We start from the raw sequence: 12,049 nt of genomic DNA on the forward strand, positions 1-12,049 counted from the left end.
ATGCTATTACAAGGGTTAACAAAACACTAAAACCAGGAAAAAGTGACGGAAGAGCTCGAAACATTCCAAAAGCTGAGTCCAAATTTGGAAGCTATTTTAAAACACCAATTATTTTACAACCCTATTCTTACACTAACATCCAATTACTAATTTTCTAATAATAACAACTTCAGTCTTAAACAGCTCCATTAAAGAATTTAACTTTTTGTGGAACTTTGATCTCCTTACATATACAACTTAAGTGATTGCTTTCTATCAAAAAAAGATGGATGGATAGATGGATGGATAGATGGATGTTTTTTCTTGGAAGCTAAAATGTGCACATGGTACTTGATCCTCTATAATGAGCACCTCATAACAGACAAAAGCAGGAATACAAAAGAAATTTAGCTCTGCTGTTTCTGTTACAGTTATTCTATCCCACATAGTTTTCCTGCTGTTTCTGTGAGCACTGCACAGAAATTTTAATCACAGAACTTAAAACCACAAATATTTATGCGTCCAAGTACAAGCACTAGGTGCTTTTTATATGTTCTATATGAGAACAAACAAGTATAGATATTTGCATACTGTAGTAAAACTTGTTTCTGAAAAATTGCATTTAACAGAACAGTAAGGGAAAAACTTCAGCAAGGCATAAAGTTACATTATCTTAAATTATATTCTACCATAAAACATGCTGAACCACATTTTTAAACGCCAGTTTCCCTAGCATGCTGTGAAAATCCCAGTAAAAGCGGAGTGTCACAAGCACAACGCACATTGCTGTTTGTTGCACCTTGCTGAGGAAAGGCCCAGGACTTAGTTACCTCTTCTGTGACCTCGGCACAAATGCAGAGGGGCTAAGAGATTGGGTAGTTGGTTATTCTCACAAACTACGGCCCTCGGTGCAGAACACAAGCCTGTGCAGGGCAGGAGGGGGTTACAATACCACCATCCTGAGGAAACTAGGGAGATCTGATTACTGCCATGACTTAATATACTCGAGGCAAGCTGTTCACCGTGATTTCTGATTTCAGCAGACTTAGTCACCACCAATGACACCCAACCAGAACACATCACAAAACTCGTCTCCCAGCACGGCTCCGGCACGCCTCTCCCACCCCGGGAAGCGGGAGGGCGGCGTGCGCGACGCGGTGACTCGCTCCCCCGCGAGGGAGGGCCGGTGCCCCAGCAGGGCCTCGGAAGAACGTCTCCCACCTCTTTTCCAACCCCTCCGAGGAGCAGGGAGAACAGGAACGGCACCGAAGCGGGGTATAAAGTGCGTCTCACGGCAGCGCGACTAAACTCAAGCGGCTCAAGGCAAGACGAAGCCCTCCAAGTACAGCACGCCCGGCGTGCCTGGGAGACACCTACCTAGGAGGGGCTCCGGCAGGGACCCAGGTAGAAAGACAACGAATAAAAATGGTAACAACATAAATTAGATCATGATTAAAACATCAGCTATTAAAAAAAAAAAAAAAAAAACCCAAAAAAACCAAACAAGTCTCCCACCCTGTTTGATCTGGCAAAAAATCATCACCGGCGGGGGCGGAAAATGCCGACGGCTCCCTTCCCGCCGCCCCACTCCCGCTCTCCGGGCGCCTTCCCCGGGGAGGAGGCACCGGCGCCCGCGAAACGCGGCGCGGAAGGCCCCGCTGCCGCCGGGCCGGGCCGCCCGGCCCCGGGAAACCCACCGCCACCACCTCCCCTCCCCGGCTGTGTTGTGGTAACTGCGGAGCCGGCCGGGGCGGATACTCACACGCACGGGAGGAGAGGAAAAAGAGAGAGAAGGGAAAAGAGAAGGCGCACAGCCCTGCGCCAGCCGCCCAGCTGCCGGGGCTCCTTACGCAGCCCGGGCCGGCCCCCTCGCGTCGTCAGGCGGGGAAAGGCGGTGCCTGAGGGGGCGGGAAGGGAGCCGGGGGCCGGGAGCTCCTGGCTCCCTTCCCACCCCCTTCCAGCGCCGGCTCTGCGGTTGCGTCCCGCAGCTCCCGGCCCCGCAGGAAGCGGGGAGAAAGCGGAGGGTCGCTGCGGCGATGTCTCCCCATGCTAAGGTGATGGTGCCCCAGGCTGAGGGGATCTGGCTCCAGGCTGAGCTGGTGGGGTCATATGCTGGGGTGATGGTGCCCCGAGTGGAGGTGGCTGGGCTCTGGGTTGAGGTGACGGGGCTGCGTGCTGAAGCAGTGGGCCCACATGCAGGGGTGATGGGGCCGCATGCTGAAGCGATGGTGCCCCGGGTTGAAGACATGAGCTGCCATGCTGAGGTGGTGGTTTTCCGTGTTGGGAAACTACCCCAGATTGGGGTGACGGTGCTCCAGATTGATGTGGTGGTGCCCCAGGCTGGGATAATGGCACTCCTGATTGAGGCCTTAAGCAGCCCACATGGAGGGGATGGTGCCCCAGGCAGGGGTGACAGTGACCCGCCCTGAGGTGATGGTGTCCCATGTTAATGCAGCAGGAGTCCAGGTTCAGGTAACAGCCCCCACATTACAGTGGCAGGGCTGTGGCGCCAAGTGACATGACCTGAGGAAGTGGCAGGAGGGAGGGAACTGATCTGGAGGGCTTCTAGGGACATCTGACCCAAATCTTTCGGATTGGATCAGGACCCTTCCCTGCCTTGACCTGATTTCCACATCCTTGAATCTCAGTATAATTATTGCAGAAAAATTGATTAAGCCTTCAGGCAGAATTTCATTACTTTTAGCACTGACTAGATAAGTGGTGACTATCTACTAGCTATCTGACACCGGGAAGTGGTAGTGTCCTGTGAAAGGGTGGACAAATTTCAGCTCTTTTGAAGGGACCAGTTGCAATATCAGACCTTAGCATTTATTAAATAATAGTAATGCTACTTTTTAACAAAGTAGGAAAGAATTACGTGAGAAGAAAGACACTTAGATTATTGACCCATGCTTTCAAATCCAAACATTCAATTCTACTTTGGCCACATTGTTCATCATAAAAGAGATTTAATGGTATCACGTTTTTTTCTGGAGCATACTGAATTTCATGTTAAATTGGGACTGTGCAGCCAAGACAACTGTTTTGTACATGGCCTCATTTCACTTGCCACTTGAACACACCACAGGCACATATGTATGTGGATACATGTACACACACACACATATTTTTAAATACATGTAGTGAACGTGTCAGAACACAGCAATAAAAGAAAGAAAATCTCTTGATTAAGATAACTGAATGTCCCTATGTTAACTGCAGTCTAGTCCTGCTTGTGCTACACAGTGTTCTGCAGACTATTATGCAGACTAACTTGATCATGTATTTAATTCTTATTTAATTCTTATTTTTCTGGAACCTTACTTGACTTAATGTTGAAATAATAATGTTGGAATAATCACAGCTGCAGCTAAAACTAATGGAAGCTGTATTTGGTAAACATCAAGTGTTACAAAATGCAGAGCCCTCAATAAATTTTGTCTTGGGTACCTCACATTGGGAACTAAATGGGTGCTTTTGTCTCCTTTTCCTGTGGGTCAGGTTCCTATCTGTAAATAGGAAAAATACATCACCACCGTCTCAAAAAAGGCATAGTGAAAAATAAAATCAGTTTATATTAGCGTAACTTAGATTTTTTGTAGAAATGTGGGCAACAAAATTAATAGTAATCTTCTGAGAGCAGTTAAACTAATTTTCAGTAAAGGAGGAGTGGGGCCTAATGAAAGATCATGTATAACTGTGTAATTAAGGTCTCTATCATAATGTCTTCACATATTACATTCTTGTCAGGAGGAAAATAAAGCATAGGTTTTGCAGTTGTAATATATCAACATTGAAGTGAAGTTTTATCAGACAAACTGTCTTCTTTTATAGAAACAGATTGTTTATATGGTTTCCACTGAACTGTGTTTACAGTTTATATTTTTCAATCAAGTCCAAAGCATCTAAGCAGGGGAACTTTCAAAAGGCAAAAAAGGTTGTCAGTTTTTAGCCCTTTTGTTCCACAAACCTTTGAGAAATAATCACAGAAATTTTCTTGAGTTTCTTGAAAGGTGTCAAAGAATAGTAAGATACCGAGAAGTATAACAATCTCCTTTTCTCTTGCTAGCGTTCATGAAAGCAACAACATCCACCACTCTGTAAATTTCTTTTCTTTCTCTTCTACGATTGTTTCTATCAGTGTTAGTTATCACTCTTCTATACTACCAGGTTTGAAAGCTCACACACCTTTTTTTGCCTACACATTTCTATTTTAATTGAGAAATGGTAAATTGGTAACCTTTATAGCAATGTGATGTGAGCCAGAAAGACTCATGAAACAGGAAGTAGATGTGAAAAAGCCTTTAGGAAAGGATTTGTTTTAAACCTCTCTAAACATTTTAAAGGCACAAATTTATTGAAGTTTAAATTTTGCAGTACCATGAAGGTAAAAGTTGCAAGATTGTCGCTAAAGACAGATGTAAAAGTGTGTTCAGACAAGTGGGGCCTTGTCTAAGGTATGTTACAAATAAGTAAATTACACTTCTAGCTCAAAAGCAAAAGTGAAGATGCTGACTCTTCCCCCAAATCAGACATAATTTCTGGTTTAAAACTAGATTAAAAGTCTTGTCTATGTAGAAAATACATTTGCTGTAATGCTTGAATAGGGTAGAATTTGAATCTTGTCTCTCATAAACTAGTTCCATTACAGAGTAAATAGTTAGAGAAAGAGAATAAAATAACTCTCAGATCAGAAAATTGACCTTTGAAGTCCTTTTGTCTTGTACAGAAAAGCAATTTATAAAGTACAAAAAGAGAAGTTCAAGTATCACTGAGGTAAAGTTGAAAATTGCTGTTGACTTCAGTGGAACTAGGATGTCATCTAGAATATTAGGAATTGTACCTCAGGTTGAAAAGTCACAGAATTTTATTAAAAACTAAATGAAAAACAATCAAATCTCCCTCTAGCTCTATGGATACACACTTGAGTTGATTTAGACATGTCTAATTCAGGGTAGGATGTGCAAATCCTAGCTAAAATTGGTGGGATTACTCATTCAGACAATAACTGGTTTTGTGCGTAAGCACTGCAGGACTAAACTGTGATTGCAGGTTGGTTTATTTTTTATCTTCCTCTCCACTTCTGAGAATTAATACTCTAATAAGAAAATAATATCTGTTTACACAGGACTAACAACATTACATGCTCTGCTTCAGGTTAATTTAAAAATTCAATTCCCTTAAGTAGTTTTGACAGAGGCCGAGGTGGTTTCCTGAATGCATTTGCAGTATAAGGCCTCTACACTCTCTGTCTGGTTTCTTGTGTGGATCTCAGACTAGATCACAGAATCATAGAATTCCTGATGCAAGGTTCCCTCCCGTTTCCCCACGGGCTGGGTAGTCCAGGGTTTACAGCCTATCTGACACTTCTAATTACCATATAAATTTTCCACTCCTGTTTACACATTCCATTCTAGGTATTTATTTTTTACCTTTTAAGGTTAAATTCTGACCTTTCTTGCCCCCTGGCTGTCTTCCCAGTCACCAGAATGATTTATACCATCTGGTGCCATCCTGTCCCGGGGCGTAACATAGGAGTGACTTTGTTCTGTCTTTGTCATGGCCTTCGCCATGTTCAGATATCTCAGCTCCCCCAGATGAAGCCCAATTAGGTCCCTCAGTTTCTTGGACCATAAACCACCCCAGGTGTCCCTGGAGTGCCCAGGTATCTCCTTTTGCTCTTCAGTCACCATAAGGTTTCTTTTCACTAGGACAGAAACAAACTATTATCTTCCTAACACTAGGGTGTGAAACCAACACTACATTTCTAACACTAAGATGCGAAAACAACACTACATTCCGTTTCTAACACCCTTGAATCCTTTTTCTCGTGAGTGCTCTCAATCCCTTGCCTGCCCAGCCTGTATTTGTGTTTGGGATTGCCCCAGACCAGATCTCAGACTCAGACCACAGCCCTGTATTTTCTGAAATCTTTGAGGAATAAAGTATGTGCTTGGAGACAGATCCTTGCTTTTTGTTTTTTACCTGATGAGCATAAAGTAACTTTATAGGAAACATCCCAGTGTGTTGGGCCTTAACCCAAAGCTATCAGACTCTGCAAGAATCTTTCTCTTGATCTTAATGATCTGCTGTATTGGAAAGAACCTTGGTCCCCAAGCCCTTCAGTGAAGCATCAGGATGTTTTGGTACATCGTAGTTCACATGGGAACAGACTGTCATCACAATAGTGTTTTCACTATTATGGTATGATAATTTTCACCTTGAATCACATTAGAGACATCACTTAATACATTTTTGTTACTGTGAGTGGTCTGAGCTAGCATTTAAAAGCTCTTGGTTCAATTTAATATCCATTACAGAGAATAAACTGTGTAATAAAATTATATGTAAGCTACTGTAAGGACTTTGGATCAGATTAAGGAGCCATGTCTCTTTTGGTCAGTAACTAAAATGGAAGCTAAAATCACTCCAGAACACCTTTGGAATTTTGAGAGGAAATACATTGCTGCACAGATAAAGGCATGTATATATGGAGACCATCTTGTATTTGATGCAGGCCATACCATCAGACACTGTGGGTTAGCTTAGAACTAGTTTAGAAAATAGTGGAGTAAAATATTTGTTGTAACTTCGAACCCTGACTAGCTCTGTGCCTGTAGTGCACTCGTTTCCATTACAGCTCCACACCATGAGCTGACACTGGACCCTTTGTCACAGTACTGTGTCTGGGCTGTTGCTGAACCTTTTGGACACCTGTGCTACCCCTGTGCAGTGCCGTGGCTCACTCAGTATAGCAGAAGCATGGGGAAGTTTGGTGTCTGGTTTTGAAACAGTACTATTTGTGCTCTTGAAGTTACACAGAAATGTAAATACAAGATCAGGGCCTTGGTATTCATACTTTTTCTTCATCAGGCTAGCAGAATTCATTTCACAGAAGTAATTTTTTGCAGAAGTTGTACAGGACGTGAGTAAATCAAAAGGCCTCCAACCTCAGCACCAACAGCTGTTGTTTAAAGGGTAACGTTCAGGGCTGTTTTGCACATTAGGACTGCCAGAGTAGCGACAATCTGAAAAGTGCTTCCCAGAAGTCTCGATACCTGTGAACACTTACACCGTGATAAACTTTCTTAATGGGATATCTGCCCTTAAAATGAAACCCATGAGCAAATGATTGTAAATCCACTTTTGCAAAGTCTGGTTTCCTTTGGGAAAGCATTGCCCTCTACTCCTCTGACAAGATCAAGGCCTCCCACTGTGGGTGGCAGCTGCTAATGCACCTGCAGATTCGGTGGAGCTGTAATTGCACCATGCCTATGACAAGATTAACGTGCATCCCGAGCGCAGCTGAAACATGGCAAGGGTTTTGCCATATGAGGAATTTGTTCTCAGACTCTCCCACAAGCAGCTCTAAAACATCAGTGGAGGGAGGGTGGTGATGGGAGTGCTGGCAGGCTTCCACTGGGATAGCAGGGCTGGGTTCCATCAACTTTTTATTTCTGAGATTTGTTTTTGTTATGGTCTCCTTCGGCTGATCCAAGAGGTGAAGGCAGAGGGAGTGTCCAGCGCTCTCTCGGGAGGGGCAGGGACCTCAGAGAAGCCCCAGGTCGATGCTCAGGCCAGGCCCTTGGTGCTGCGGCCAGAGCACCCCAGGCCCCACCGGCTCAGGCCTGTGTGCGGCAGCTGCCCAGCCCTGCCGGGCAGCCCGTGGCGGAGGGGCACCCGGCCCCTTTCCGCGGGACCCGGCTCCTCCCTGAGGCCGCTGTGTGTCCCCGCGGGGGGTCACCCTCCCCTCCTCGGTTCGCCCGAGCGCAGTCGTTTCCCGGCCCACGCCCTGGGCGGCTCCGCGCCTCGCCGCGGGGCACCCGTGCGGTGCGGGCCCCGGCGCAGGCCGGTCGGACCCCGCGGCGGGGCGGGGCGGGGCGGGGCGGCGGCCGCACGTGTCCCCGGCCCGCCCGGCGGCAGCGCCGCCCCTGCCTCCTGCTCCTCCCCCGGCCGGACACCGCGCGGCGCCGCTTCCTCTGGTGCAGCCACGGCGCCCGGCTCCCGCCGCCCACCGGCGGGCAGCGCTGCCGCCTTAGCGGCCGCCGGGAAGCGGCCGGGCCGCCGCGCACCCGCCTGCCGCCGGGCATGAGCTCCGGCTCCCCCGGCGGCCGCAGCGGTGCCAGTGGCGGCGGCGGGAGGCGGAGGAGGCGGCGGCGGAGGAGGAGAGCGGAGGCTCCGGCAGCGGCGACCTTCGCAGGGGGCTGCCGCGGCGGGAGATGCTCTTGCTCCCAGCGGCGCCAGGAGCAGCATGTTCCCCGGTGCCGACAGCGCTAGCAGCACAGCGGGGCAGAGCGAGGCGGCGGGGGCCGCCGCCCCCGGCCCGCTGGGCTCGCACGGCCCCGGCGGCGAGGCCGGCCGCCGCAGCGCCCCGGCGGCCGCCGCTGTGGCCGGCGGCGGCGGCGAAGGGGAGGCGGCGGAAGACGAGGAGGACGAGGATCCCGGCTCGTCCCGCTTCGTGCTGGCGGTGGGGCTGGCGCTCCTGGCCGTGTCCGTCGTCCACCTGGGACAGGAGCGGGCCGAGGCGGGGGCCGGCGGGCCGCCGCGCCTGGCCCTGCTGCTGCTCCGCCTCGCCCTGTACGCGGGCTGCGCCGCCGCCGCCGCCGCGCTGGGCACCCTGATGGCCCTGGTGTGCCGGGGCCGCCGCCGCCTGCCGCCGCCCGACTTCTCCGCCAGCGCCGCGGCTCCGGCCCTGCGGGGCGCGGGGGTGAGTAGCGGGAGGGCAGGGAGATGGCGGCTGCGCCCCGCTGCCTGCCCGCCGCCGCGCTGGGCTGCCCCTCGGTGCGGCTCTGAGCGGCAGGAGCTGGGGAGGGTGGCAGGCCTACGGGGAACTTCCAGACTGCGTTCTGAGGGAGACCGTCGGGTTGCGGGAACGCTTGCGCGGCAGTTTGTTGCTGGCTGTGTCTGAAATCCGTTTCTGCTCTTTCAGTTGAAATGTCATTAGTAAAAGAGAGAGACGTGCTCAAAGAGCCAGCGTAGCATTGTTAAACGCGTGTCCTGAAGTTGGGCAGTAGTAGTGTTATTGTAATGCCTTGAGAAAGTGCCAGCGTGTTCTCAAACTGCTGCAGACCTTTATGCAAAGTAGAAGCAAATCTACTTTCTGTACATCTTCTAAAATGTACTGATTTATATTAATGAGCACTTTGTAGCTCGCTGTTTAGTATTTTTTGGTTTTTTTTCTGAACAGGACTGGTAGGATGAGGTTATTTGGAGGCTGACTGCAGATGCTGGTCAAAACAACTTTCCTCCCAGCTATGCTCCCCGCCCTCCATCAAGCTATCCAATGCTCCAGAGCTAATCCTAGACAGGCCTGAAAAACTACTGCTGGAAATGAGGATCTGCCTGCACTCGTGCTCTGCCCACGGGTCGCAGGGATGTGGAGTTTGACGTCACAGCCCGTGACTCTGGTTCGGTGCCCTTGGCCCCTCATCTGAGAGTTGTAGGCCTCGGTGGAGTGTGTTAATAAGTCAAGTGCTGCAGCAGTAGACAGTACGGCTGAAGTGCTATGTCACTTCGTTAGTGTCAAGCAGGATACCTGAGAGTATCCACAGAGAAAAAGGAGCATAATTTGTGCCACCTCGGTGTACAGCCTAGCTGTTCTGGTGACCCAGTTCATTACCTTATTGCATGTACTCTGGTTAGCAGCAAGAGAAAAGTGCTGTCACTTCTGTGTTTCTGGGGCTGCAGTTAATGCAGCTGAATTTGCAAAAAGTGGAGGGTGCTGGCAGGGCATAGAACCTCTTAGAAATCACTCGTGTAGTTGTCTGTCTTTCCCTCTTGCCAATCAAATCAGCTGACAACCTGCGCTAATGGTTTCTTCCTACATTCTTTGACATAGGGAGAAAAAATGTTTGTGTGCAGTGTTTTTCCAGACCTGTATTTCATGGAAACTGGCAGGACATTGTTTTGAGTAGAAGGGATTGTTTGCCCAGGAGTTGGTGACTTCAATGAATAATACACTTCACAAAGATGCATTCAGGATCTCTTTGTGATAGTGGGTGTGTTTGATACTCGTTTTGTCTTGGTAGACTATTTTAAAATCCTCTTTGCTTTGAAGACTCAATATCATGCTCAGCTTTTTGAAGGGACTGATGAATAAACAGTGTGTAGGAGCATTAGAAGTGAGAAATGGGGAAATGAAAAGATGTTAATGCGCAAAGTCAACAAGTGATAAGGAGAAGGTACCTGTTTATGTAGTGTATTAAGTAGGTACAGCTAGGGATTGTTCAGCTGTTTCTTGTCATAGGTGTGCTGGGTAACAAATGTGTACAAACTGCATAATCACTTGAGTAGTAAAGAACTGTATGCTTTTGTATTTCACCATTCAAATACCTTACAACAAAGGGGGGAAAAAAAAAGAAAAATGCATCCGTAATACATTCTGGTTGCCTTCAGATTTGCAAGATTAAAAATTTCAGTGATAATGCCATAGCTTCAGTGATATTTATATGCTAATATACTTATCTGAACATCTGGATGTGGATAGATTTACTTTTAGGAGCATGTCTTGTATACACAGTACAAAAAAATATTATATTAACTTCATAACTCGAATCTCCCTGCTGCTGCTAGGAGTAGCAACTTTCAGATTTGTGACACAGCCAGACAAAGAAAATGAATTTAATTTCGGAAGCCAAGAATTGAAGAAAAAACCCAAATATTGCTCGTTTTCTCTCCCTCTTTGTGAAAACATGTAAGTAAGTCCACTGAACAGGAGTGAAACTAATCTGCCAGAGATAAATACAGTAATTTAAGTAACTATACCATGAACACTTTCTTTTTTTGTATGTTACTGCCTGTTTCTCTTCAAGATGCTCTCCTATTGTGTCCATCTATTGGATTTGTATATGTAAATAGTGCACACTTGCTCTTGCTTCCTATGGTCTAGTATGTGGTGTTTGATTTATTGAAGCTCTCTGGTATGTTTCGGACTGGAATTGAAATCTGATATTTGAAAGTCACTAACAGACCAGCTCTATCTGCTACAACCGTTTTTCTGGGATTGTTTCTTTATCTTCTCCCTGATTCAGTTAAATTCTTCCTTTTCTCCCACTTTTCAGCCAGGCTGTATGAAAGGGACTGTCAAAAAAGGAGTGAGATATTTTATGCTTTTTATTTAGAAGTTGTACTTCTAGGCATCTTATTTGGGTTTCTCACTCCTTCAGTTTACATTTTTTGTTGTTTTTTTTTTACACAAAATGGCTTCGGGCTGCAAAGCTCCTTGACTGACTTTCTGAACACAGTTTTGTATGTGTTTAGCAGATTTCCTAATTTGTGCTTCAGCAATATGTAGGTGAAGAACATAATAGTTCTTGCCTATGTGAAGAACATATAGGCAGCATATGTAAATGTAAGCTATTCACTAAAATGTTTGTTGCAAAGTTTCCTCCATACATTTCTCTTTGAAAAATGCATAGATTAACCTTTTTCTTATACATGTTTGTATTTACACCACTTTGTTACCATTCAGTACTTACTCTCCCATTTTTCATAAAGCCTTATGATCCTATTTTATTTTCTGGAAGCCAGGAGTAAGATGACTGTAAAGCTAGGATTTCTGCAGCCTTATTTTCTCTATTCCTCAAGAATAGGGAAGAACCCTCTGACCTAATAATTTTAATTTTTTTTAAGAAAGATTCTTATGGCTGGTGTCTTGTTCTGCATGTGTTATATGTACACAAACTCAAAGCAGACAGGTTCATTTTTCATTCTTTGATTTTCACATTGGGGTTAGTGAGGAAACACTAAGTATTCAGTGATATTTACTCTAGTGGGAGTCAGGCTCAACTCTTAGAAAGTGAATGGGAGCACTCTTGATCAACTTCAAAGGAACTTGGTTCGAGTTCTTTATGCTGTGCTGACAAAAAGGAGTTTTTTTCTAAGTTCTCAGTTCTGCAAGCACTTATACTGTGAGTTTAGAGCTGTTGATTTTCATGAACCAGTTCGTGCAAGTGAATAACCTGGGTAAGGAAGTGCTATGTTGCAGGTTTGGACTTCAGATGAGCAAGGTATATACCTTGTTACATTTTCCTTGAACTTGCTACTAGAGAAGCCACCTTTCCAAATCTGA

At 46.6% G+C, this 12,049-nt stretch overlaps 2 protein-coding genes across 7 annotated transcripts in view; one reads left to right on the forward strand and one right to left on the reverse strand.

The window, feature by feature from the left end:
* CFAP97 (cilia and flagella associated protein 97) overlaps positions 1–1,838 on the reverse strand; it is a 42,239-nt gene extending 40,401 nt beyond the window's left edge. Inside the window, exon 1 of one of the 5 annotated variants that reach the window (XM_051616771.1) lies at positions 1,742–1,838. Coding sequence is in view for 2 of the 5 variants with exons in the window: in XM_051616768.1 (XP_051472728.1) it covers positions 1,357–1,417 (61 nt within the window). In the remaining 3 variants the exon portion in view is untranslated. Of the gene's footprint in view, positions 1–1,200; positions 1,330–1,356; positions 1,418–1,494; positions 1,586–1,741 lie in introns of those variants that run through there. The other 4 variants (XM_051616770.1, XM_051616768.1, XM_051616769.1 and 1 more) reach the window with 4 other exon arrangements.
* Positions 1,839–7,958: 6,120 nt separating this feature from the next.
* Positions 7,959–12,049, forward strand: part of SNX25 (sorting nexin 25) — an 86,945-nt gene continuing 82,854 nt past the window's right edge. Inside the window, exon 1 of one of the 2 annotated variants that reach the window (XM_051616767.1) lies at positions 7,959–8,686. In XM_051616767.1, coding sequence (XP_051472727.1) covers positions 8,231–8,686 — 456 coding nt within the window. In that variant the 5' untranslated portion in view covers positions 7,959–8,230. The remainder of the gene's footprint in view (positions 8,687–12,049) is intronic. The other variant, XM_051616765.1, reaches the window with a different exon arrangement.

This window comes from Apus apus, chromosome 4 (genome assembly GCF_020740795.1).
Source record: "Apus apus isolate bApuApu2 chromosome 4, bApuApu2.pri.cur, whole genome shotgun sequence".
NCBI lineage: Eukaryota > Metazoa > Chordata > Aves > Apodiformes > Apodidae > Apus > Apus apus.